Raw genomic sequence first — 27,848 nt, 5'->3', positions numbered from 1 at the left:
ACAGAGGCTTCCGTCTGCCGAGCACCAGGCCCAGCCTGGCCCTGAGCTAGCAGGCCCGAGCATCTTCCCCTTTAGCCTCACGATCCTTCTGAGCAGGAGGAAGCAGTGTCCTCCCACAAAACTCGGAGACGATAGGAGACTTACCAAGTCAGACACCAGGTAATAATAGGCTCAGGTGCCTGCAAATGCCTGGCTCCCTTCCACGGCCCAGTCGGGGACCGTCATCCGAGCGGAGGACCCACCCCTCCAGGAGCACCTGTTCCCCGAGGCCAGCAGCAGAAAACCCCCAAGCTCCATCTCACAGGTAGGAAAAGGAGACGGAGAGAAGGGGGCTCGGCCCACCAGGGCAGGAAGATGTGGCCAAGGAAACGGTCCAGCCATCAGTCCCCCAGACAGCCCATCAGGGGCAGACCCCTCATCCCTGGGACCCCACCTGGGCCCCCAGCGACGGTGGCTGGTCAGACTGACCTATCCCATCGGCTCCCACATTAGGGCGCCCCCTGTGCAGGAAGGCAGGGTGGAAGACATCAGCGAGGTGAGCGCCCAGTTCCCACTTGGCCTCTGCAGAGACACGGCCGCCCGGGCCAAGAGGACAATCAGGGAGGAAGAGGAGAAAGCAGGAAGCAGACTCAGAGCCAGAGGCCGACCAGGCCCGGCCCAGCCTGAGATCGATAAGCCAGGAGTAGGGGCTGGGGAGTTGTCGATTCCTTCTAGAATACGCCTCCCCACTCCACCCCAACCGAGCCAATTCACACTCATTCTGCAAGGCTCAGCTAAAAGGCACTTCCTCTAGAAAAGTTCCCTGCCCCCACTTAGACCGGGGGGGCCCACAGCCCTGCCCCCACCTAGCCTGGGGGGCCCCACACACCCCTGCCCCCACCTAGACGGAGCCCCCCATACCCCTGCCCCCACCTAGACTGGGGGTCCCCCAGCCCTGCCCCCACCTAGACTCGGGGGGGCCACACACAGCCATGGCTCCCCCAACCCACCCAACATGGAGCCCCGAGCAGTGACGGAGCCCAGGTCTTCCCCAGTCTCCTCCTCCACCGACTCCTAGGTCATTCACGGCCACCCTCCGAAGCCAGCTCTGTTATTGCCCACAGAGGGGCCCAGTCCTTCTCCAGATCCTCTGCCAACAGGGACTCCGGGCAAAACTCCCAGGGTGGAGGGAGGGAAGGTGTCACGTCACCACCTCCCGACCCGCACGGAGAGCCACCTCCCTCAGCAGCAGCAGGCGACGTCCGCAGGGCTGACCACCCTGGGGCCCAATCCACAGGGCTGATCGCCCCGGGGCCCGACGTCTGCAGGGCTGACCGCCCCGGGGCCTGACGTCCACAGGGCTGACCGCCCAGGGACCCACAGGGCTGACCACCCAGGGCCCCGACGACCACAGGGCTGACCACCCAGGGCCCCGACGACCACAGGGCTGACCGCCCTGGGCCCTGACGACCACAGGGCTGACCACCCCGGGGCCGCCCAGCACTGCTGTTTGCCCAGAACCCAGGAGGTGGTGACAGGGGCCCAGGTTCCCCTCCCCTGGGCCACACCCCTCAAGGACGGTCCCCCCAAGTGCTTGGCGTCCACGGCAGGAAGCTGCTGCAGGAGGCAGGCCACAGCCCCTGGCCCCCTCCCTGCCCCCGGCCCCCCGGCTCACCTGCCGTCTCATCTCAGGGCAGCTCCCCGGGCCCAGCCTGAGACCCCCCGACACAGGGGTGGAGTGGGGCTTAGGCTGGATGTTGGGCAGATCTTGCCACTCAGAGGAGCTCATCCAGCTTTCGGAACCCTGTGATGGGAACCCCTGCGGTCAGCACCAGCGTCCCCAGGCTACAGACAAGGCAGGCGATTTATCCAACATCACAGGACGGGCCAACGACAGCCCTTCCCTGTCCTGCGTGGACCAGGGCGGGCCCCGCGGGCCTGGCTCACCCTGCAGGTGTTGTGGGCTGGCACTGCTAAGGGCCCATGAAAGTGTCTTAGGTCAGAGACAATACTTAAATGTTTTAGATATCTAAACACACTATCCGGGGAGTTCCCTGACAGTCCAGTGGTTACGACTTCAGCTTCTAATGCAAGAGGCGTGGGTTCAATCCCTGGTCAGGGAGCGAAGACCCCACGTGCCTCGGGGCCAAAAAAATGAACCATAAAACAGAAACAGCCCTGGAACAAATTCAGTAACGACTTTAAAACTGGTGCACTGTCAAAAGACTCTTTAAAAATAAATAAATAAGTATACACTATCCGTGTATTTGCCTCGACGCCCATGCGGTCATCGGACGTGACTTAACATTCCTTTCGGAGAAAGGACCAGCTTGGGGGCAGGTGTCCAGGCCACGCACCTCCTTGAACTCCTCTCGAAATTCTCCTCCCAACCCCACGAGGGTGGTGCTACTGTTTACTGGGGTACAGTGTATAAAACATGGGGTTCCCTGGTGGCTCAGGGGTAAAGAACCCGCCTGCCAATGCAGGAGACAGGGGTTCGATCCCTGGGCCGGGAGGATCCCCTGGGAAGAGGAAGTGGCAACTCATTCCAGTGTTCTTGCCTGGGAAACCCCGCGGACAGAGGAGCCTGGAGGGCTACGGTCCAAGGGGTCGCAAGAGTCAGCCGTGACTTAACGACTAAGCAACAGCAACACGTATCAGGGAATTCCCTGTGGTCTCGTGGTGAGAACGCACTGCTCGGTTCAATCCCCGGCCAGGGAACTAAAAGCCCACAAGCCTCACAGCCCAGCCGAAAAAAAAAGAAAAAAGACCACGTAGCAAAATTAGTACTTTCCCATGTTGCGCAACGACTCCCACTATTAATTCCAGAACCTTCCGTCACCCTGAACAGAGCCGGTACCCACTGGCAGTCACTCCCCCCACCGCTTTCCCTCCCACCCCGCCAATGACCAGCGACCCGCCCTCTGTGTCCGTGGATTTGCACGTCCTGGCATTTCACAGAAACGGAATCATGCAGGGCTTGTCCTCCTGTGTCTGGCTCCTGTCACTGAGCATAACGTTTCTGAGGCCCACCCATGCCGGGGGGTCTCCGGGCTTTGTTCCCTATGGCTGAGGGCACCCCACTGACTGGGTAGACCACACGCTGTTTACCCATCACCTGCCGTGAAAGATGCTGTGTTTATCCCCATCCTACAGAGGAGGAAACCGAGGCTCCATGAAGGTCAAGCTCAGGGGCCCACAGAGATCCGTGGCCAAGCCCAGGCTCCAGCCCCGGGCCCTCGCCACACCGACTGCGCCTTGCCACCACGTCTGGTCCCTTTACGGTGAGCAACCCAGAGGGGAGGGGAGGGCACGCAGCAGATCAGAGGGGAGCCAGGGGGACCACCTGCCCCGTCTCCAGCCTGGGTCACACCCTGCGGCCCTGCCTCCCACCTGCTTCCTTTGAGCCCTGCGGTGACAAAGGAATTAAACCACTTCAGTTGAAGAGAGACCTTCTGCATCCAGATGGGTGCTGAGAATCCACCCGAGTGAGTGATCTACCAGGCGGAGACAAAAGCAGCTCGGCTCTGAGAGGCACCCCCTTACCCAACTGCTTGTCTCCAGTCCCAGCAGCCAGACAAGCCGGGGGAGGGGAGCTCAGATGCCCGCCTCTGGGGTGGAGGGTAAAGGAAGACTGCAGAGCTTAGGGCCAGGGAGGGAGCGTCTCAGGACGTGGCTTCAGGACCTTAAGGGTCTAGAACCTTCCACCTCCCCAGGGGGCCTTGGAGGCCTGAACAGACTAAACCTCTCCAGCTGCCCTGAGCGCCGGGCACCGGGAACCACACGCCCGGTGCGGCTGAAAGGTGAGGACGTCCGTGCTGCACCCATGGCCCTCCAACCTCACTGGGCCAAACCTGGCAGGGACACTTCTGCCAATCACAGGCAGCCCCATGGGGAGGAAACCACAACTCGGGCCTTGGAACCCCTGCGTGAGGAGGGCCAGCCGGGTGAGCCCAGCCCCAGCCTCTTGGGACCGCGTGGCCGGGCAGGCGACTCAGCGACTCGGAGCCATAGCCGCCAAGAGGGCTGCACTGGCCCCTCACGCGGGGGCCGGGAGTCGGGGGTCACCCACAAGCTCTGCTCAGTGCCTGCGCCCCACCCCTGATGGCATCCCACGCTTGTGAGACAAATACGACCATCAGGCAGATGTGGATGAAGACTGGAGAGGTGTGGACTGTGTGTTTCAGAGGGAGGCGGGCAAAGGCAGGGCTGGGAGGGACGGGGAGGCGCTCGGAGCAGAGAAACATCTGGAATCAAAACCTGCCCACCTGCGAGGTGACTGCAGTCAGGTGCCGCGCGCCCTCGCACCCTGCCCTGCCGCCCCCTACGTTCCAGCACACAGGTCTCCCGCTGCAGCCTCGAAGCCCCAGCAGAGCGGACGAACTGGTCAGGAGGCGGCGTGGCGACATCTCAAAAGTCCTCTGACAGCAGACGACAGCAGACGAGTGCCCGACCCCGCAGAGATGACAAGGCCTCGGGGGAGGCCGGGTGGGGGCCCATCCCTGGAAAGGCCTGGAAGCTACTGAGCCCACGATGGGATGGGAGGCCAGGCGGCTGGCGGCCACGCTCCCGCCCGCCCGGACCCGCTCTCACCGGGCACCACACGCGCACGCTGCCTTTGTAACCAAAGGCACAAAACCAACACAAGCATTTACAGCCTAAAGTTTAAACCGGCTCGAGGGAACGAGGAGTGCCTGTGTTAAAGGTAAGTATTTTAATCCTTATATAAACTCCACAGCGATGACAGGTCCCACAAGACAGAGCGTGCGTTCCCAGCAACACGCAAGCTTCCGAAGGCGGGGAGCCTCACATGGGGGCCGCCCCGCGGGGTCCCGTCCCGGCCAGCGGGCACCCTGAGCACCGCGCCACCTCCCTCTGCGGCTGCATGGCTGTTATTCTTGTTTATCTCTGGGATTCAGAAACTGAAACGGTCTAGGTAGCCACAGGATGCTGACCTCCAGAGAGTCCCCGGAAAGCGTGGCGCCTCAGAGGACCGAGAACACAGAAGGAGCAGGGGAGCGGGGGGTTGTCCAGGCCAAACTGGAAGCTTCCCTGGCTGGGGGGCGGTGGGGGGGGTCCATCCCACCCAGGCCAAGAGCCAGCTCCCGACCCTGCACGGACGAGGTCTGCAGGGCCCGCGGCGTCCGCGCCCCCACCCCAACTGCCCTCCTGGGTCAAGCTCAGAGGCTTCACCAGGGAGGAGCAGAGCCCCGGCCGCCCAGCGTGAGGCTGTGGAGCGGTAGGGCGGGGGCACCACCCACGGAGCGTCAAGGTGGAGCTGGGCAGGCGGTCGGCTATGGGTTCAGGCACTGCGCGTCCCCCGCCTCCTCACCCACAGGGCCCGTGCCAAGGCTGTTTAGCTGGCAGAGACAGAGAAGCGAAGTGAAGGGCACTCCAAAGGCCAAGAGACCTGGCCAAGAGACACGCAGCTGGGTGTCCCAGGGCCGCCTGTCACCCCTCCATTCACGGGGCACAGCCGCCCAACCCTGCCCTTCACAGGGTCTCCTGCGGCTCAGGGGAAGTGCCATGGCCGGCCTGCCAGGGAGCAAAGTTTCTTGGGACAGGGCATGGCCAGGCAGAAGCCATCTGCTGGGGGCAGTGGGGGGTGCGGAGTAGGAACCCCCCACCCCAGCTTCCGCCCCCACTGAGCCCCACCCCTGCAGTCACCACCAACCTTTAGCTACCTGAAGGCATCGGTTTCCCAAGGCAGTTCAGGCGCCACCTCCTCCATGAAGCCCTCTGTGGCCTCCCTGCCCCCAGGAACCTAAACAGCCACGCCGGCTGAGGGCCAGCACAGCCCCAAAGGACAGGACAGCAAGTGCTGCGCCAGCCAGCCAAGAGCCACTCAGAAGGAAGCGGCAGAGACGACGGGTGAGATCCCTTCCGTTAGGCGGCCGGCCCCAGTCACCAGCAGGCGAAGGGGCAGGGTGCTGCCCAGCGGCCCTGGGTCCTCCACTTGGGCCCAGGGTCCTCCATGCCCCCCACACATGCCACCTGGGGAAGGAGGGGGGTGGAAACCCCAAGGCCTTGGCATCCCGCGGGGGGCCGTACCACCAAGAGGCCCTACAGCCGTCAGAGGCGAAGGGAGGCCAGGTGGATGGTGGAGGCCCTGCCCCGGGAGGCTGCCGGCGAGCCAGGGCCAGTGACCTGCCTGCAGGAGCAAGCTGGCCACCTGGGCGTGGGGTGGAGGCACGGTGTTCGGAGGCTTACCAGGCCTGGCGGGAGGCAGGCCCACATTTTCTCTCCAAATCCTCCCGACGGCCTCAGAGGTGGCCATGGTCGACCCCGGTCCAAGCAGGGAGACCGAGGCCCGGCCAGCCAGTGACACGTCATCACAGGGTCTCGCCGCGGCCGAGCAGGAGCCCCCTCCACGGCCGTTGCAGGCAGCTCAGCGGGCTGAGGGCGCAGAAGCCCGAGCCACACACGCTCCAGGGATGCGGTGAGGTCATCGCCACCGCGCTCAGCACAGTTTCCGGGCACCAGGTGAGCCCGGAGGAAGCTTTGTTCCCTGGAGCAGTTCCTGCCTGAGCAGCCCGTGCCAAGGGCTCTGGATACAAATGGGGACATAATTGCAAACTGTGATGGGAACGGGGAGGGGAGGATCCCCGGGGACCAGGACACCATCACAGGCTCTGGGAAGAGCTCTGAGCAGGCTAATCGCAGCCCGGCTCTCCCCAGCCTCCGGGCTAAGAAAGGTTTTCACGTTTTTAAATGGTTTGGAAAAAAAATAATAGTTAATTTGTGACACGTGAAAAGTATCCGAAATTCACATGTCCTTCTCCGTGAAAACATTTCACGGGCGCACAGACCCCCAGTCCTTCACAAATCATCCAGACAGCCTTCGCCAAATGAGGGCCGAGTCCAGTATTAGCGAGGGGAACATCTGGCCCAGGGGGCCCGGAATATTTACTACCTGGCCCTCGACAGAAAGCATCTGCCAACTCCTGATCTGGGAAGACAGGCGATGGTGGCAGGCTGGGCGCCAGGGCAGGAGCGGGATCCAAGGGGCAGTCATGAGAGAGGTCCACCTGGGCGTCATCCCAGCAGCCCTGCGCTCGTCCTGGGAAACCTTGACCGCAGGCACGGCCCGGACACGGGGACAGATGGCGGGGCCGGAGGGCACCTGGCTGCCTGCGAGGGGCCAGCCGTGGTCATATGGAACCTCAGGGCCGGAAATGGCTCCAACGAGGCCCCAGAGTGGGGTCGCTGTGTGGCTACCTGCCCTGGTCAGGCCCTGGGCCCGGGCACAGCTGAGTCCTCATTTCCAGCGCTGACACGCCCTGCTTCCAGGCCCCAGGCCACAGACGGACACCATGGATCATCCCTCAGCATGGCCTCCCGCCCAGGACTCAGCAGTGCTCTCCCTGCCCGACAGCGGTCACCCAAAGCCGGGGCTGTCATCTGCACCCACGGCATGAACAAACCATGTTCCACCACCACCGACCCATGCCCACCCACGACCAGGGCAGGGGACGCCCGCCAGCCTTCCCTGCCGACTCCAGACCCAAGCCTCAGCCCCTGCCCTCCCCCCCGACACACACAGCCAGGCTGCAAGGGTCCCTCCAGCCAGCAGGTCAGCGCCCGGGCCCCCCCCCGCCTCTGCGCTCCCCTCCCCCACACCAGCCCGGGGCTGCCCACTGGGTGCCATGGACCCCGCCGCCTGGAAACGGCAGTGCTCAGGAAGTCTTCTGCATCACCCCCTCAGGAGCCTTCCCAGGCATTTGTCCTGATCGCCCTCCTCATATGAAATTTTAATACCACAGATGTACTGGGTACCTGCTTTTTTCTCTCGGTGCAACCGCGCTCGATGCCGGAGAAGAATACGCCTCCTCCACCCCCACAGATCTGATCTCTGGCCCCTTGGGCATGGGTTATGCACACTATAGTCTTAGAATTAATGTGGCACAGTTCTCTTTACTTTTTTAATATGACCACCAGGAATTTTTTTAAGAGATGGATGCGGCTCACGTATTTCTACTTGGCGGCACCGTTACAGACAGAAGACAAATAGAAATGTGAATGCGTGCGGCCCTGTGTGCACACAAGACACACGCACACCTCGTGTCTACTTGGAGCACACGCGCACACACTGCCCAGGTCTGGGCGCTAAGCGGAGGCGGGGACACCACAGCAGAGGTGTGTCTACAGCCAGATCCCAGCTTCACACCCGCCTCCGCACTGCAGACCCAGGGCCCCTTACGCCAACGGCTGGTTCCTGAGCTGGGACCAAATGAAATACAAGATGACCTCAAGTATCTTGTGCTAGGAAGGCGGCAGAGCTCAGAAAAACGGTGGGAACGTGTCAGACACAGGGAAGCAGCTTGAAGCAGCAGCCCCTGGTCCAGCCTGAGACCATCTGAGCATCAAAATGAAGAGCGATGGTGACTGACGGGAAGCCGCGGAAGCGAAGAGGAAACCGCAATCCAGAGCGGCAGAAAGAGAGGAGAAAAAGGAGACGGGAAGGGCAGCGACAAGGAGCGAGGACCTGCTCAGCGTGCCTCCCGGAGGACATTCGCGATCTACAAGGGGAGACAGACACTGTGGCATCGAGAGACTTCAAGCTGACACCCCCAGCGAGAGGACGCTGGGAAACCCCGCGCCACCTGCGAGACCGGATCCAGGAGGCACCGCGTGGCCGCTCCACCCGCTCCAGGTCCAAAGCCTGAATCTAACACGAGGAACCGGCGGCCGAACCCAAAGGCAGGGACATTCTGCGACCAAAGGGGCCTGTCAGCTTCAAAAGCGTCAGACTGGGAAAATCAAGGTGAGGCTGAGCGGCCAGCCCAGCCCCCAGGTGGACCCTTGGCTGAAATGGGCATTTGCGGAGACCCGTGTCCAGACTCGAGTGGATTCAGTGGTGGCAACCTCGCCACTGTTTTCTGGGTTCAGGGGGCCACGGAGGGGACCTCGTCTGTAGGAGCCCTGCGGGGGTGCAGGGTGCCAACAACCTCTCACGAGTGTCAAGACACGTTCAAAGTTAAAACAAAATCTGACTTAGCAAAAATGGCTTCCTGTTTCCATGGGAATGGACCCTTGTCTCCTTGCTCCCCGCCAGCCGGGGGTCGCACCCCAAAACCTTGGGAACCGTGTCTCCCTGCCTGCGCTCAGGGACTCTCCGGACACTCAAAGGCCACTTCTCTGTCCTCGGGCACCTCAACGGCGTATCTCAGAGCGGGGACCGGGCGCCTGCCGGGCTGCATTTGTTTCTCAAAGGAAGGCTCAGAATGACCCAGGAGCAAACGGTGGTGGGGGGTGGGGGGAGGCGGCTGTCAGAGGCCCAAAGACTCCTTGGGAGGGCTCACATCACACAGGCCTGGGGACAGAGGGCAATCTAACCAGCTCCACGGTTTGGAAGGGTGAGCAGCAAGTGTGTCCTGAGGGACGCTTGTCACTGAAGCAAACCGTGGGGAGCACAGGGTCAGAGGTTCACACCGGGACACGGGAGGCCAAGGGCCAGGCTCGCAGTGCCACAGGACCGGAGGCAGTGAAATCAGAACCGGATTCCTAGAGGAGGTGGCTGCTAGACACTCCCAAGGAAGACGCAGGCCAAGAGCAGGGTTGGTCTCCCAGCATGGGCCCAGCACAGGCTTGGGGGCGGAGGGGACAGAGGGGTTGGCACGAAGCAGGCTGGAGGTGTGGGTCGGGGGAAGCCCTCTCTGCTGGCCCTGCGGGCTGCCTCCCCAGCCTGTGTCTCGGAGCAGGAGGCTGGGCGGCTGGTCCCCAAAGGTCAAGACTGCACACTAAATGCAAGGGCTGGCTGCTGGCATCAGCAACCTCAGGACGCCATAACCCAAGCTGCTCGGACGCACACAATCTCGTATTTGGATCAGCAGATTGTGGCCATGCCTAATTAGTTTAATTAAACCCAAGGTGGCTGCCAGGCATTTTGGATTTAAAAAAAAAAAAAATTAAAGCACACCCTGCCAGCTCCAAAAGGGCAGGACAAAGGAGCAACTTGGGGCTGCCTGAGAAGCCTTCCTCGTTCCTGGCTCTGCACACAGGAGATGCTCAGTAAGTGCACACAGCTATAATGCGTCTTCAGGGCCAACAACCCAGCGGAGGTCCACTCTAATGCCCTGAGAATAGGATGTCACCTGTCACAGGAGAGGCCAGAGCAGCATTCTGGAACGAGGGGACTTCAGGCAGGCCTCTGGGCTGGCAGGGGCCATGGAGAGGCACGCAGTGGCACCAGGAGATGGAAAAGGGCCCCGCCCACTGGCCAGCAAAGTAGCCAGACCCCACAGGAAACAGGCAGGCCCGCCCCGCCCCACCCATGGAAACAGACACACAGCAGGGACAAGCTGAGAAGCAGGCCAGGAGCACCCGTCAGAAAGCCAGGAAGAGGGCAGAGAAAAGGCTTCTGAAATCAGAATTTATTTAAACAGCCCTGAAAGGGAGGCCCAAGCTCATGTTTCAGTTTCACCACCAGCTACCTGTGTGACCTCGGGCAAGTTCCCTCGACCTCTCTGAGATGTAGTTGTCTGATTTATGAAACAGGGGTGGGGACTTCCCTGGCAGCTTGCTGGTTAAGAACTCGCCTGCCAATGCAGGAGACACGGGTTCAATCCCTGGTCGGGGAAGACCCCACTTGCCACGGAGCAACTAAGCCCGTGCGCCTAGAGCCCACGCTCCGAAACAAGAGAAGCCACTGCAGTGAGGACAGGATCACACACACACATGTATCACACCAACAGCTGCTTGCCGCGCTAGAGAAAGTCCACATGCAGCGACGAAGACCCAACGCAACCAAAAACATAAATAAGAAATAAACAAGGGCGGCCTGTGCCTCCCAGGACAGTGCCTCGCTCAGGGCAGGACGGGTGAGAAGGGGCAGCTGCGGTTTTCTCGGATACAATCACCACGGACCAGGAGGACAGCGTCCTCTTCCCTCCTCCGTCTCGGGCACAGAAGCGCCCCAGACAGCAAAGAACAGCCACAAAGACAGACCCCACGTTCCTCTCCCAAACCCTGCACAGCCAGATGCGGTCTACAGAATGTTCTTTAACTGCGAACACACAGACGGGGCGCTCCAGCTAGGCCAGGTTTATGGAGCACCCACAACCAACCCCATGCCAGTCACAGACATACAAAGCCCAGTATGGCCAGCTCCACCCTCCACGAGATGACAGGCGGCGGGGCCAGCCGTCAGCTACAAGGGGCCATGCCTGCCCACGTCCAGGGAAGATCGCTAACGTTGAGTCAGCGCACAGCACTAAGGACGTTCTCCGCCTTCCTTCGCGGAGCCCTCCCATCAGGGCTGTAAGGCGGCCACTACACAGATGGGGAAACTGAGGCCCTTAAAGCGGTCACTGGCAGGAGGCAACAGTGCCCACCTCACTAAGAGCACGTGGCCATGAAGACAGACCCTCACCCGTCGGGCCCTCCCCCCACCCAGCTCCCCTTAGCACCCCTTTACCCAGGCTGGGGTGGGGGGCTTCCAGGGACCCCAGGAAGTCTCTGCATTTCCAGCACTGGGGCTGAGCCAGCCACCTACCAGTGCCCAGCGGGCAGGGGTGGGGGGGGGCAGCTCCAAGACCCAGCCCTGGCTGTGCCCCTCTGCCAATCAGCTGGGGGGGGTAAGCAGCCCCTGCTCCCACTCTGGGCCCAGCTCTGCCCCCAGCAGCTCCTCCTCCCCTCAGTTCCTCCAGCCCTAAAATGGGTAAGTCCTTCCCAGCCCCCCAGGGAGAGGACTGGATCTGTGAGAGCACCCCGCAATCAGGGCGCCCAGCCACAGGACCTGGGGCTGCTCAGCACTGAGAGGGCTCAGGTCGGCGCTGGCTTCAGGGAGCTTGGGGCCCTCCCTGGGCCATGCACCACCGTGGAGCGGGAGGGTGGCCCCCTGCCCCCTCAGGACTCCTCTTTGTCAGCGGCCACTCTATCCTCTTGGGGGGATGGGGCGGGGGGGGGGGGTGCCCCCATCTCCTTGGAAACGCGGTCACAGCCAAAGGGCAGAGGCCATGCAGTCCAGCCTGGAGAAGCAGTGACTCACGCCACCCCTCCTCCCCAGCCCACTTCGGATGTCACACTTGTGAGGGGCCCTTGTCCATCCAGGCTTGCCGAGGATCACAGAAGAGGGGCTCTGCTGCTGGCCTGCTGAGGGCTGGCCCCCTCGGAGGTGCTGGTGTGGGGCTGAGGGGCCAGGAGAGCAGGAAGCAGCCTGCCCTCTGCTTAAGTCTTCACCAAGTTCCTTAGAAGCCAGAGAGGCAGCTCCTGCCGGCCAAGCAGACATTTTCCTGCCTGCCTGCCGGGCAGCCACATGCGCCTCCGCCGCGACAAAGGCCACGCTTGAGGGTCCTGGGGAAGCCACGAGGGGCTCTGGTTCCCACCAAGTTGGACGACCGCGGGGCGCGGCGCTGCCTGCCCCCTACCCCGGGGGTCAGGAGGAGGCTGGGGCCAGCGAGGGGGCGGCGCCCCCGGCCCACCCGCTCTCCCGGGCGGCTAGGGCTCCCGGCTCCGCCTGCCCCTCCTGCCGGGCCCCGGGTCCCGCTGCCTGTCGGTTCGCCTTCCAGGGCGTCCAGCCACCAGGCGCAAAGCCAAGGGACACTACGCCTGAGGAGGCCACCGGAGCGGCCGGATCTCTGGGGTCCGCAGGGGCCGGGACTCGCTGGGTCCCGACGCCAAGGCCCAGGAGGGAGGGCGGCGGTGGTGAGCGCCCCGCCGGGGCTCGATATGCCCACATTACCGGGAGGCGCGGACCCAGCAGCGGGCGCTCCCATGCAGTGCCTGGAGGCGGCAGAGGCGTGCCCCGGGCTTGGGGGACTTTGGCTAACTTCGTGCCTCCGGGGATCGCCCCTCGAAGCAGCCGGCTCCGAGGCCCGGGGCGCGTCTTCTCTCGGCTCCCGGTCCAGCCGCCCGCCTACGTCCCCGAGGCTGCCGCTCGGATCCGGGCCCCGGGGCCGCCCGGCGGCGCGAACGGCCGCGCACCGGAGCCCCTCCCGGCGCTCCCGGACACTCACCTGGGACATCTGCGGCCGGAAGTTGACGTCCTTGAGGTCGATGGAGCCGGGGGAGAGGTTGTGCAGCAGCTGGCACAACAGGACGCCGTCGCGCAGCGCCTGGGCCAGGTCGAAGACCACGGCCGAGGGCCAGACGACGCGGTGGTTGGGCGGCAGGACCCTGCAGTCGATGAGCCAGCGGCCGCATTGCCGCCACTGCTCCATGGCGCCCGCGCCTGCCGGGCCGGCCAGCTCAGGGCCGCGCTCCGGCCAAAGTGCGGCGGCCGCGGGGCATCCCGCCCGCCCGCGCGGGGCTCGGCGGCCGGGGCGGGGCTTCGCGCGGGCGGCCCCGGGCCCCCGCCGCGCCGCCGCGCGTCCCCTCCTCCTCCGCCTCCTCCGCCTCCTCGGCTCCTCGCCCACGTGCGGTCGCGGGGCGGGCGCCGGGCAGCCGGCCGGGTCCCCCTTCACACACGCAAGTCCCTCCAGGCCCCGGGCCGGGCTCCGCGCAGCCCTCCGCCGCAGCGCCCCTCGATCCGCGCCGCCCGGCGCCTCATTCTGCGCTCGGGGCGCCCCGCGGCCGCCGCAGCTTCTGCCCCGCCCGAGACAAAGGCCCGGAGGGTCGCTCGCTCCGCGCGTCCGGGGCCTGGGCCGCCCTCGCCGCCGCCGCTTTGTTCGCCCCGCCTTCGGGTTCAGCGCGCGGTGCCGGGCGATCCGACTCTGCAGCTCGGCGGCTCCGGGGTGCAGGGGGCGCGGGGGCGCGGCCCGGGGCGGGGTGGGGGCGGGGCCGGCGCGCGCGCCTGGCGCCGCCCCCTCGTCCCCCACTTCCTGCCCCGCGGCCGCTCTCCGAAGTTGCGCAGGGCGGGGGCAGCGGCGCGGCCGCGGCCCCGGGCCCGCGGACTTTCTCCGAGAGGCACCAGGACTTTGGGGAACCTCTGCGCCCCGGGCGCGCGACCTCGCCTGTGGAGTGACGGCCGGTCGTGGTCTCTGCGCCCCTCCTGCGTTTCAGGAGGAGCTCGGGAGGTGGCCCTTGTCGCGCTGCGGGGCCTCTGCGTGGTCCTTCTGGCAGGACAGACCCTGGAGGGGGCACGGGCTAGGCGGACTCGTCCGGCGCCCTCTCGGTCCAAGAAGCGGCCCTGGAGGAGAACTCGAGGCGGGAGGCACACAGGCCGGAGACTCGCCCAGAGCCCCTTCCTGTCCTGTGCCCTGGGCAGGGACCCGCAGGAAAGCCCCCGATCGCGCACAAAAGCCGGGATTCCCCTGTTCTGTAACCCAAAGGCCTGCCACTGGCAGCTGCCCAGAGGGCAAACCCTGGATTCGGAGATGGAATATGTGACATAGTAGGTGGGAGAGAGGAAAGGGGACGCGGCCAGACCCGGCCCTGGGTGGCGCCGCCTCCACGCTGGCTGCGGGGTCCCCTGACCCTGCCTTGAACTCCTTCCTGGGCCACGCCCTCTAGGGGGGAGTGGGTGGGCTGTGTTCCCAGCAGCTGGCCTCCTGCGAAGGTGGGCGGACTTCTAGGAAGAAAGGAGCCAGTCTGGCAGTGAAATGATGAGGATCCTGGCTCAGCTGTCAGGATCCGGTTCTCAGCTGGGTGAACCTGGACAAGTGTGATCCCCTCTCTAAGACGGGTGCGTTCTTGGGGTGAGGCTGGGTGTGACCAATCCCTGAGCCCCCCACACTTGGGTTGAGCCCTGGGGCAGCACCGGGTAGCTGCCCTCCCGACCCAGATTGCCTCTTTTTTTTGGCATTCCTGGAGCAGGAGCCAGTGCAGGGCGAGGGTCTGCTGCTAACCAGCGAGGGTCCCCTGAGGCCCCCTGCCACCCACCCTCCATTCTGGGCACTGGTCTCTGCAGAGAGTCAGGCTGGCCCCTTCCCAAACCGAGGAGGAAGCACGGGGACCCCGGCCGGGTTCTGGCCCATGGAGAGAAGTGAGGGAAGGGCTGGCCTCCCGGGACACACACCCAGACCCCACCCCAGACCCTGGCAGGAGTAACATCAGGCCAAGTTGCTGTCTGGGCGTCCTTCCTTCCAGGAGAAAGCGGGTGTGGCAGCTTCGTGAACACGGTCAGGAAAGAGCTAGCTTGAGAAGGCTGGGATCCAGCCTGCCTTGCCCAAGACAAAAGATTGCCCCTCGCAGCAGGCGGATTCCTCTGGCATCACCCTGAGAAATCACCAAGTGGGGACAGAGCCGGAACCCGGCACCTCCAGCTGCCCCTCATCTGAGACACTGCAGGGCATCTTCCCCTGGCAGGACGCCCCCCCCCCCCCGCCGCCGCCCCAACCATAGAGTGGACAGCCCCCTCCCTGTGGGAATCACTGGTGAGGAGAGGACAGGAGTAGTTGTCCGGGAGCTCTGCACAGTGCTGCGGGTGGACTGGAGCACTCCTTGGGGTTCTCACGGCTCCCCATCTTCCCGCCTGGACAGGGCACCAGCCCAAAGGAGGAGCCCCAGCTGGGGACACGGGCAGCCTGGCGCCGGCCAACTGCACGGACGATCGTCTGCCGCCCCCTGGTGGCTGCGGCAGGCACTGTGGCCACCTGGCTGCCCCTTGGCCAGGCACTGCCCAGCGCCCACAGGATTGGGTTTAGCCCGGAAGGGAGCCAAGGCAGGAGACCTGGGCCTCACCTCTGTGTGTTACTGAGCCAATCCCAGCGTCTTCCTGACTCCCAGTGACCTAAGGAGGACTGACCCGCCCCGTGGACCTCACAAGGTTCGGAGGAGGCTCTGAAGGAGAGGGCCGGGTGGGACCGAATGAATGACGGGAGCTTGATGGAACTCTTCCAAACCCTCGGTGTGGGCGTCATGAGCACAGCTGGGCTGTATCAAGTCAGAGGACAACTCAGGGAGAGGGGACACTGTTCCGAAACGTCCTGCCGGCATCCACCCCCTCTCAGACTCAGCTGCTTGCCGAGACGACCCCTGGTACACCTCCAGGGGGCACGACGCCCATCGCGTCCCATGGAGACGGAGCCCTGGGGAGGGGCGCATGACCTGCAAGTGAACGGTGTCCTCTGGAGGTTTGCACTCGGGGCTTCCCAGGTGGCTCAAGTGGTAAAGAATCTGCCTGTAATGCAGGAGACCTGGGTTTGATCCCTGGCTGGGAAGATTCTTCTGGAGGAGGGCATGGCAACCCACTCCAGTATACTTGCCTGGAGAATCCCCATGGACAGAGGAGCCGGGCGGCTATAGTCCATGGGGTCGCACAGAGTCGGACATGACTGAGCGACTAAGCACGTGGCCCACCGGGACAGCACTTGTCCTTAGCAAGAGAGGCCAGTGCTAAGCGCTGGACGGTCCGCAGGAGAGGCAGGAGGCTGGGAGTCCCAGCCCAGTGGCATAGATGAAGCCCACAGGGCAGGGAGGCACATACCTCAAAGGAGGGATGGAAGGTCACGGGTCCCCACTCTCTGGGCGCTTGGCCTCCACCTGCAGCACCCTGGCCCCTCCGGTCTGTCCTCGGCAGTCAGCAAAGACCCAGTCAAACCTCGTGAGGCCTTGTCACTCTCCTGCCCAGACGGGGGGCACTCGTGGCTCCTCCCCTCCAGAGATAAAATCAGATGTCTTCCCAGGCAGGTCCCACGTGGCATGGCTACTGCCCCGATGACCTCACCTCCTGCAGCTCCACAGCCACACCCAGCAGGGCCTCACCGCAGGGCCTTTGCACCTGCCGCCGCTCTGCCTGGGCCTCTTGCCCAGATGGCCTCACGGCTCGCACCCTCTCTTCCCCTGTGACTCACTCTGCTCCACACTTTCCTGTTTGCTCTGGCTCATCCCCCTCGATCGTCAGCTCTGTGGTCCCAGGGGCCATCTCTGGCCTGTCCCCAGCCCACTCCCAGCACTGCAAACTGGGCTCAGCCCGTGGCAGGTGGTCAAGAGAGTTGTTAAATGGATCACCACGTAGGGAATTCCCTGGCAATCCAGGGCCTACGACACCACGCTTTCACTGCTGAGGGCAGGGGTTCATTCCCTGGTCGGAGAACTAAGATCCTGCAAGCTGCACAGCTAAAAAAAAAAAAAAAAAATTAAACACCAAATAAATAAACCAACAGCTCAGCAAAGCACTGCAACTACAATTTTAAAATCCAATATCTTCTTTCATAGAAGTCATGAACGGGTAAAACGGATTCAAAGGTTTAGAAACTAGGCTGTATAATCTATTGATCCGCAGTGTATCTCACCGTCTTTATGTGAATCTGAAACGTTACACTCCAGGAGATTAGCACTGACTTTGCATTTCATTCTAACTATTTGCGACTGGAATAGGTGCTCCCATTTCTTGAGCGCTACATGGCTGGCCTGAGGGCTTTGTCTGCATCACCTTGCCTCCACTAAGCCTCACAGTGAGAGTAGTCATTATTGTCCTGAGTGATTAAATGCAGAAACCCAGCACACTGGGAGCTGCGCAGCATCACCCCGCGAGGCGCCAGCGAGCCGGGTCCACACGCCAGGCCTCCCCAGCCCCTGCTCCTGCACCCCGAGGTGGCGAAGGGTCTCCATGCCTGGAACCGAAAGCTGGTGGTTGACACACTGGTTTGGACGGATCAGAGAGCAGGGAGACAGGAAAATGCTACGTGTCCAAAACACGTAAATCCTGACTCAGCATGGAACGCAACAACCTCAAAAGGCCGGCACACACACGCACACACATGCACATACATGCTTGCACACGCTCACACGCACATGCACGGACATGCACACACACGCTCATGCAATGCACGCACACGGTCGCACACGCACACACTTGCATGCACGTGCTCACATGCACATAGCCCCTGCAGAAACGGGCGCAGGCACGGTCAGGGGCAGCAGGGCTGGCCGGAGGGTGGCTGCCGTGGACCCAGCCTGGGTCTGAGCTGAAGGGGGGCAGGGTGTGGAAGAGCCACCAGCCTGGAGCTCCTGGAACCTGGTGGCTGCAGGATCCAGGTGACCCCAGAGAGGGCACCCCACTTCCGCCTCGCGTGGAATGACCATCCAGCACCAGGCTGTTATTGATTCGCTGTCAGGGGACGGCCCACAGCTCGAGGACGGGCCCGAGGTCAGGCCTTGGGCAGCGGCAGGGTCGGAGCCCTGGTCTGGACGCCGAGTCTGTCCTGCAACGCCTCCAGCCGAGCCTTGGCTTCTGCTTCCCCTTGATGGCGTGACGGCTCCGGGGCAGCAACACCCGGTGTGCGTGTGTGCCGGGGGTGTGACCTGAGCCCACAACTGCCCCACAAGGCCTCCTGAGTTCCCGCGGAGCCCCCTGGTCAGTAGGAGAGCTCGTTGCTGGGGCAGCACTGGGACTTTGCTCTGAACGAGGACCTGGGGGTCTCTCCACGTGCTGGCCGTGGTGCAGGCCGCGTGGAAGGACTGGGGAGCTTTCTCCGCCCACGCAAACAGCCCAGACCCTTCCTTGCCACACAGGCGTCCTCTGAGAGCCAGGGGGTTCCCCAGCCCAGGTTTCCCCCAAAATTTCAGGGCTGCTGCAAGGTCTCAGTGCTTCTTATCAACAGGGCCCTTATTCTCCAGCCAGGGTCCAGCTTCTCCTGCAAACACCTCCCTCCGAAGCCAGAGTCCACCCACCCCTCCATCACTCCACCCATCCGACCCCCCAGCCCCCACATCCTCCACCCAGAAAGCATTTACTGAGCCCTGGCCTTGTTCTTAGGGGAGAGGAAGCGAATGTTTTGACTTTTCCCAACATGACTCGGTGAAGGAACTATTCTCACGTCCAAACCACATGAACACACACATTTTGCAAATTCCATCTGTAGCTACATCATGCAAGTTCAGCTGTCACAATTTCCCGGGAAACCATAGGTGTAGAAAAAGACCATCTGGCCCGCCGTGGAGTCCGACTGCACCCACTGAACTGTTGGCTGCGGGCTTTTGGAAGAGGCGGAATACAGGCATCTTACCTCTCACTGCTTTGACTTACGGTGGCGTGGTCCACGGGTCGTGCTCCAACTGCGACCTCTGACATCCCCTGTCTGGGGACCCCTTCCTTAGAGCTGGGCTCAGGCTCAGGTGCAGGGTGCTTAAGGCTCTAAGGTGGGGTGGTGGTGGGTGTGTCTCCAGGACTCAATTCATTTTAGACGTGAGGCTGAGACGTTGGGATTTGGGGCAGATCCTGGATTTCTGCAGCACCCTGTCATCATCAGGACAGAAGTCCAGTCCTGCCGAGGGACGCCCCAAGCCGCAGGTGGCTGCTTGTGTGTTCCAGGACCCGAGGGGTGGCCGTGGTATTCAGAGCACAGTCAGGGAGAGCCGGTTAGGGTAGGTCTGCCCCTGCCCTTCCTGAGTCCAGTCCTGCCCTTGGCCTCCTGGGGCGATACGACAGCACAGCCAAGGGAAGCGCTTGCTAGACCCAGCTTCTGGACCCAGCAGGAAGGCTCCAAATCCTAGAACACGCACATCACCCCAGAGAGACAGCCACGCCCCTCAGCTGCCCTTCCCACTCCAGAGCTCGCCACTGGTAACTGACTTTCTATCTCCATGGATTTGCCTCTTCTGGACATTTCATCTAGATGGAATCACGTAACGCCTGGCCTTCTTTCACTCAGGATAATGCCAAGGCTCATTCTCATTGTAGTGTCCATGAATAACTTGCTGTTCAGTCGCTAAGCCGTGTCCAACTCTTTGCAACCCAACTGAACTGTAGCCCGCCAGGCTCCTCTGTCCATGGCATCTCCCAGACAAGAACACCGGAGTGGGTTGCCATTCCCTTCTCCAGGGGATCTTCCCGACCCGGGGACCGAACCCACATCTCCTGCATTGCAGGCAGATTCTTTACTGTCTGAGCCAACTGGGAAGCAGCCCGTGTAACTACTACGTTATTTTTTTGTGGCTGAATGATAAGTCCTTGTAGGTGGAATCCATTTCAACAATTCACTTTATTTTCATCCATCTGAAACATTATCATTTCAACATGTAATCAACCTCAAAACTCATTAATGATATATTTACATTTTTCTTTTCATGTTAAAGTCTTCAAAATCCAGCGTGTGTCTTATACTCCCAGCACATTTCAGCCAGAATGCTAAACTGTCATCAGAAATGCTTGATCTGTATTTACTGAGGTTCAGAAAATGTATCGTCGAACAATAGATTCATGTACCCAAGTTGTTTCAAATATACATAAAAGTTTGCCCCAAACTGAATTGAGTATGCAAGTTTAAGTTAACTACAATTGAGAAAAGTGAAAGTGTTAGTCACTCAGTCATGTCTGACTCTGTGTGACCCCATGGACTGTAGCCCAACAGGCTCCTCTGTCCAAGGATTTCCCAGACAAGAATATCGGAGTGGGTTGCCATGCCTTCCTCCAGGGGATCTTCCTGACCCAGGGATCGAACCCAGGTCTCCTGAATTGCAGGCAGTCTTTAACATCTGAGCCACAGGGCAGTCCTATTTACAATTAAACGCAATTCAAACATCAACTCCTCTGTGGGACAAACCGCATTCAAGACTTCAGGGGCCAAATGTGGCTCGTGGTCGCGGCCCTCTAGAGACAGGCCTCCACTCCCCTGAGCCGTCCCATCAGCGCCTCCTGGGGAGAGGGCTGTGCTGCCTGCTGCCCACTGTCCTGCCCGCTGCCAGCCTTGCAGGCCACGGGCCTCTTCCACCCCCGGACCTGGCTGCAGAGCCCGACCCAGCCAGCCTGGTCCTCCCAGGGCCGCCGCTCCACGCGTGGCCCTGCTCACGCCCTCGGCCACGGCCACTGCACAAGGGTCTGTCCTTTGGCGTCGGTGTGTCCACCAGGGCGGAGCGCTGGCATCTCCTCCTCTCACACTTTGACGTGAGCCTTGTCAGACGCCCGCTTACCGCACTTCTCGGCGGCCACCATCTGCCCTGCCTTAGGCCCCGGGCCTCCCCTCCGCCACCCCCCAGGGTCCAGAGGTGGGTCACAGTTCTCAAGCTCCATCCCACCTTGGCAGCCTGTGACACCAGGATCCCCGTGCACCTGGGCTTCTGGCAGATACAGCCTGGATTTTCTTTGTGGCTGCCGTCAGGACAGGTCTGTGCTGACGCCCGGCCCGGCCGCATGCCCTGCTCCTCCCGCTGGCCTGACCAGGGAGGGGCCGAAGCCCGCTGGCCTGGCCAGCAAGGGGCCAAACCTGGAGTTAGGAACAGCCTGATGGCTTCCTAGGCACCCCACCCGCCTTTCCTTCCAGACACCACCGATCCTGCTGTTTCCCCAAACCCACTCCCAACGCTGGGGGCCAGGAAGCAGGACAAGCAGCTACGATGGACCAGCTGGCCTCCACCCGCTGATAGCAAGAGCCCCACTGCCGGCAGAAAGTGGGGTGAGTAGGGTGCCCGGCATGGGCAAGGATTGCTAGTACTCTCCCGGTTGGTGAACCAGGGCGGATGCCCACAGAATGGAAGATGCCGGGGACGGGGGGTGTATCTCAAGCATTTGAATGGTGTGTGTTAGTTGCTCAGTCGTGTCCGATTCTTTGTGACCCTATAGACTATAGCCCGCCAGGCTCCTCGTCCATGGGATTCTGCAGGCAAGAATCCCGGAGTGGGTCACCACGCCCTCCTCCCAGGGATCTTCCCGCCCCAGGAATTGAGCTGGGGTCTCCATCTCCTGCATTGCCAGCGGATTCTTCACTGTCTGAGCCACAGAGGGGAGAGCAATTAGGGGAAGCACAGAAACATCGGCTGCCGCGAGCAGCTGGGAAAGCATCCATGAAAGTCTGTGAACGGCTGAGGGATTCATGGCCGCTTGAGGCAGAGGTGGAGCGGCCGTAAAGAGATGTCGTATAAGGAGACTTTGTCCCCTGGAGCTGCAGGGCAGGAAGGGGGGCAAAGGTCCCGGGGAGGCTGCTGTCAGCACGTTTCCTGCATCAAGATCAGGGTCCTGACCGAGAACCAGGGGCTGCAGGACACAGCAGGGGGCGGCGAGGGACACCTAGGTCAGCTGCCGGGAAGCCAGCCGCCCACACTCCCGCTGGAGCCTCTGGCCAGCAGAAGCGGCCAGACTCCCTTAAGGGCTAGCCCTCCTCTGCCTGAAGACCACCAGAGACCTCTGCCTTCCGAGACATCACTCCTCTGCTTCTGGCTGATGGCATCTTTGAATATCAGTCTGTGTCTGCGACTAAAACAGAGGAATCTTAGCTTTTCATTCTCTTTTGCAGAGCCATTTAAAAAGGACCCCACACAGCAGCGACGCACTTCCTTTTTGGGCACTACTGCTGTCCACCAGAGCCTGCCCCGGGCCTCTCACTCAGGGACGTGCAGGAGACGTTTACTGAGCTGTATGGCCCCTATTCCAATCCCTAAGAAAGGCAACGCCAAAGAATGCTCAAACTACCACACAATTGCACTCATCTCACACACTAGTAAAGTCATGCTCAAAATTCTCCAAGCCAGGCTTCAGCAGTACATGAACTGTGAACTTCCAGATGTTCAAGCTGGATTTAGAAAAGGCAGAGGAACCAGAGATCAAATTGCCAACATCTGCTGGATCATCAAAAAAGCAAGGGAGTTCCAGAAAAACATCTATTTGTACTTTATTGACTATGCCAAAGACTTTGACTGGGTGGATCGCAACAAATTGTGGAAAAGTCTGAAAGAGATGAGAATACCAGACCATCTGACCTGCCTCCTGAGAAATCTGTATGCAGGTCAAGAAGCAACAGTTAGAACTGGACATGGAACAACAGACTGGTTCCAAACAAGGAAAGGAGTACGTCAAGGCTGTATATTGTCACCCTGCTTACTTAACATATGCAGAGTACATCATACGAAATGCTGGGCTGGATGAAGCACAAGCTGGAATCAGATTGCCAGGAAAAATATCAATAACCTCAGATATGGAGATGATGCCACCCTTATGGCAGAAAGTGAAGAACTAAACAGCCTCTGATGAAAGTGAAAGAGGAGAGTGAAAAGTTGGCTTAAAGCTCAACGTTCAGAAAACAAAGATCATGGCATCTGGTCCCATCACTTCACGGCAAATAGATGGGGAAACAGTGGAAACAGTGTCAGACCTTATTTTTTTGGGCTCCAAAATCACTGCATGGTGACTGCAGCCATGAAATTAAAAGATGCTTACTCCCTGGGAGAAAAGTTATGACAACCTAGACAGCACATTAAAAAGCAGAGACGTTACTTCGCCAACAAAGGTCCGTCTAGTCAACACTATGGTTTTTCCAGTGGTCATGTATGGATGTGCGAGTTGGACTCTAAAGAAAGCTGAGCGCTGAAGCATTGATGCTTTTGAACTGTGGTGTTGGAGAAGACTCTTGAGAGTCCCTTGGACTGCAAGGAGATCCAACCAGTCCATCCCAAAGGAAATCAGTCCTGAGTGTTCATTGGAAGGACTGATGTTGAAGCTGAAACTCCAATACTTTGGCCACCTGATGTGAAGAACTGACTCATTTGAAAAGACCCTGAGGCTGGGAAAGATTGAAGGCGGGAGGAGAAGGGGCGGACAGAGGATGAGATGGTTGGATGCCATCACTGACTCAATCGACATGAGTCTGAGTAAGCTCCGGGAGTTGGTGTTGGACAGAGGGGCCTGGTGTGCTGCAGTCCATGGGGTCACAGAGAGTCAGACACGACTGAGCGGCTGGACTGAACTGATGGCCCCTACTGGGCGTCCCAAGTGGTGCTAGTGGTAAAGAACCCGCCTTTCAATACAGGAGATGTAAGATACTCGGGTTTGATCCCTGGGTAAGGAAGATCCCCTGGAGGAGGACATAGCAGCCCACTCCAGTATTCTTGCCTGGAGAATCCCATGGACAGAGAAGAGAAGCCTGGCGGGTTCGCAGAGTCAGACATGACTGAAACGACTTAGCACAGCACACACATGGCCCTTTTTGTCACATCTGCTAAGAAGGCTGGATTTTCATCGCTTTCAGCCACAGCCTGGCCAAATACCAATCCCAGTTCCCCTTCCTCTTCCCTGAACCAGTTTCCAAGTTAGGATTTAGAGCAGGCTGAATGGTGGCCCTGAAAGCACCGTCACGTCAAACTCCGAAGTCTGCAAACTGCGACCTTATTTGCAAAACAGGGTCTTTGCAGATGTAATTAGCTATCTTGAGATGAGATCATCCCGGATTTTCTAAATCCAGTGACAAGTGTCCTTATTAGAGACATGCAGGACAGATACAGGGAGATGTGGGGAGGCCAGGGTCTTCCAGACGTGGAAGATAGAGGCAGAGATGGGGGTCTCTGGAAGCTCGGAGAGAGGCCTCTGCCCACAGCGTCTGGACAGGGTTGGAGGGGGATAGCGGTGGCCCTGCCAGAAATTTGGCTTCCTGCTGGCCAGGCGTGGAAAATCTTGAGAATCAAATACATAATGAAGGCCATTCACTGAAAGACATCAAATGCATTCAAATTCAGGAGGTCCTATTGATAATATTTTTTTTAAATCCCTGACTTAAAAAAAAAAAATCCCTTTGGAAGTTGGCAGAGCACCAGTTCATTATTCCATCGCGGTTCATGGTGTCACAAAGAGTCGGACACGACTGAGCAACTGAACTGAACTAATAAAGAGAAAGAGTGTATGGGGAGGGAGGTGGGAGGGAGGTTCAGAATGGGAAACACGTGTATACCTGTGGCAGATTCATGTTGATGTATGGCAAAACCAATACAATATTGTAAAGTAATTAGCCTCCAATTAAAGTAAATAAATTTATATTAAAAAATAAAATAAAGAGAGAAAGGATACAGCACTTATTCTGCCTCTCGGGGTAACCCAAGAGCTGAGGAAGGGGCTCCCCTGGTGGCTCAGTGGTAAAGAATCTGCTTGCCAATGCAGGAGATACAGGTTCGGCCCCTGGTCCGCGAAGACGCCACGTGCCCCGGAGCAGCTAAGCCCTTGCAGCACAGCTATTTGAGCCCATGCTCAAGAGCCCGGGAACCACAACTGAAGCCCGTGTGCCCCAGAGCCTGTGCTCCGCAAGCAAGAGACACCACCGCAGCGAGAAGCCCGAGCAGCACAGCAGAGAGTGGCCTCCGCTCACTGCAGCTGGAGGAAAGCCTGCAGAGCAGTGAAGACCCAGCACAGCCAAAAGTAAATAAATAAAAACTTAAAAAGAGTCGATGAAGAAAGTTCTTCCTTCAGGAGAATTCCAGAAAACAGAGGCAGAAGGAAAACTAGAATTGGATGATCCCTGATTTGCAATCCTTAGTGAGGAACGGACCTCGGTTATGATCATTCTGGGCAGGTAAAGTTATCCCGTGAAAGCCGGGGGGATTTTTGTATGAGTAGGTCAGGCCGCCCATAGCCAAGGCCGGCAGTCAATGCAAGCGCTGAGAGAGAAGCGTCCATTGTGGCCCTTCCTGTCTCATCATGTGCTGGGGCGCTCATAGCACCACTCGTGAAGCAGCCTCGCTGACAAGTCAGGCCTTCGTCTGACCAAGGCTGAGTGCCACCTGCCAGTTTTCAGAACACGCAGAGGAAAGCAGGACATGTGAGTGACGCCAGGGGGTCGGGTCAGCCAGATCCAGGATGCGGACGGGCTGCAGAAACACGATCTGTGTCTTCAACAACTAGACGGCTAGGGAGAAAGCGGCAGGCACAGCACAGAAAGAGGTGTAAGAAAAAAAAAAGGAGGTGTAAGAGACAGGGAACCAAATACTCGGATCATCTCTCCAGCAAATTAAACACATGACAACATTTATCAGATAATCAGCAAACATGAACACTGACCAGATGTTAGATATTGGTGAAGAGTTGTTACACCAGCATGTGACCCCATTACCGTGATTCTGTATAAAAACACCAACAAGAAATTCCCGGGCGACGGTCCAGTGGTGAGGACTTGACATTTTCATTGCTATGGGCACGGCTCTGATCCCTGGTCAAGGATCTAGTCCCCTGTAAGTCACACAGTACAGCTACAGACTAAAAAAAAAAAAAAAAAGGACATATTTATGGTGAAATAACATGATGCCTGGGACTAGTAGGTATCACTTTTTCATGACCTGTAATTCACTTTTTAAAAATTAAAACTTTTTGTGAAATCTGACCTACAGGATCACGCATCAAACATGAAGGGGCAGCTTACTGCAAAACTGTGGCACCAGGACCTACATAACCAGGGCCAGGTCAAGGGTCAGAACCTGACAAGCGGTTCATTCACTTTGTCCCTGTGACTCAGCCATGTTTCTGTACATACTCGAGTTCGCTTCTCTTCACTGTGGTGAGTAGTCCTTTGTGTGAACACGCCCCAGTTCATCCCCCCATTCTGATGACGATACATGTCCGGTGAAAGGAAAGTATTAGTCGCTCAGTCGTGTCCAACTCTTTGCAACTCCATGGACTGTAGCCCAGCAGGCTCCCCTGTCCATGAGATTTCCCAGAAAAGAATACTGGAGTGGGTCACCATTTCCTTCTCCAGAGGATCTTTCCGACCCAGGGATGGAGCGTGGGTCTCCTGCATTACAAGCAGATTCTTTGCCGTGTGAGCCACCAGGGAAGCCCCTTAGAACATTTCAGCCTCCTTAAATACAACCCCAGGGACTTCCCCAGTGGTGCAGGGGTTAGGAGCTTCCCTCGTGGCTCAGACGGTAAAAGCATCTGCTTGCAATGTGGGAGACCCGGGTTTGATCCCTGGATGAGGAAGAGCCTCTGGAGAAGGAAATGGCAACTCACTCTAGTACTCTTGCCTGGAAAATTCCATGGATGGAGGAGCCTCAGGGGGCTACAGTCCACAGGGTCCCAAAGAGTTGGACACGACTGAGCGACCTGACTTTCACTTTCACTTTTCTTTCCAGTGGTTAGGAATCCACTCAGCAATGCAAGGGACGCAGGCACAATCCCTGGTCAGGGAACCAAGATTCCATGGGCATTTAAGCCCGCACACCTCAAAAAGACCCCGGAAACCCCACCTCAAAACGAAGAAAAAGCAACCTTGAGCCTATTAGCTATTGCCCTGCACTCTCTCCCAACCTCTGCCTCAGCCTTTGCTGTTCAGTTGCGTCGAACTCTGCAACCCCGTGGACTGCAGCACGCCCAGCTTCCCTGTCCTCGCCTGTGTCCCAGAGTTCAGTCAAATTCATGTCCATTGAATCGGTGATGCTATCTAATCATCTCATCCTCTTCTTCTTCTACCTTCAATCTTTCCCAGCATCAGGGTCTTTTCCAATGAGTCAGCTCTTCGCATCAGGAGGCCAAAGTATGTCCTTCCAATGAATATTCAGGCTTGACTTCCTTTCTGATTGACTAGTTTGATCTCCTTGTAGTCCAGGGGACTCTCAAGCATCACAATTTGAAAGGATCAATTCTTTGGTGCTCAGCCTTCTTTATGGTCCAATTCTCACATCCCCAGCCCTAGGGAGCCACTGATCTACTTTTGGTCTCCCTGGTTTCCCTGTCCCAGACGTTTTAGATCAATGGAATCATACGACGGTCTTTGGTCATTGACTTGTCTCACTTTTCATACTGTTGGCAAGATTCATCCATACTGAAGCATGTATCAGTATTTCATTTTTCAAAAAATGACTGAATAGTCCTCCATTGCATAGACCTACACTGATTCTCAAGCGGTTGCTACTGGTTTGGCCAGATGGTCAAGGGCTTGGGAAGAAAAGGATTGGGAGCTTGGTGACAAGGAGATCTGAAGAAGAGCCCAGGGATGGACTCAGAGAGGACACAGATCATATCTGTATTCCTGGTGGACACATGTCTCTGAGGCCCGTCCAGCGCAGAGAAGGCACTCGATATCAGATGCACAGAGGATGAGAGACAAACATGTCTCCCCCACAGCCTGACCACAGGCGGCCAGGAACCAAAGTGGGGAGCTGGGAGAGGCCCTCCAACAACGCCTCACGTCAGTTCTAACTCTGCCCACATCTCTGAGCTCTGACGCTTGGAAGGTGGGTTCTCGGGGTGGGGTGGGGGGCGGAGAGAGGAAGACCCCTCGGGGAGAACATCAGTGGCTCTTTGATGTGGAAGATGAGCCTGCCGCTTAAATCTGGGCCTCCTGATACCAACCAATCAG

The 27,848-nt window shown here is 59.4% G+C and overlaps 1 protein-coding gene across 5 annotated transcripts in view; it reads right to left on the bottom strand.

Annotated features, from left to right (window-relative positions):
- VAV2 (vav guanine nucleotide exchange factor 2) overlaps positions 1-13,668 on the bottom strand; it is a 187,295-nt gene extending 173,627 nt beyond the window's left edge. Inside the window, exon 1 of one of the 5 annotated variants that reach the window (XM_070378687.1) lies at positions 12,936-13,668. In XM_070378687.1, coding sequence (XP_070234788.1) covers positions 12,936-13,139 — 204 coding nt within the window. In that variant the 5' untranslated portion in view covers positions 13,140-13,668. The remainder of the gene's footprint in view (positions 1-12,935) is intronic. The other 4 variants (XM_070378684.1, XM_070378688.1, XM_070378685.1 and 1 more) reach the window with 4 other exon arrangements.
- Positions 13,669-27,848: the final 14,180 nt, after the last annotated feature.

This window comes from Bos mutus, chromosome 11 (assembly GCF_027580195.1).
Source record: "Bos mutus isolate GX-2022 chromosome 11, NWIPB_WYAK_1.1, whole genome shotgun sequence".
NCBI classification, from domain to species: domain Eukaryota; kingdom Metazoa; phylum Chordata; class Mammalia; order Artiodactyla; family Bovidae; genus Bos; species Bos mutus.
This window is presented reverse-complemented; position numbering and strand designations above follow the sequence as displayed.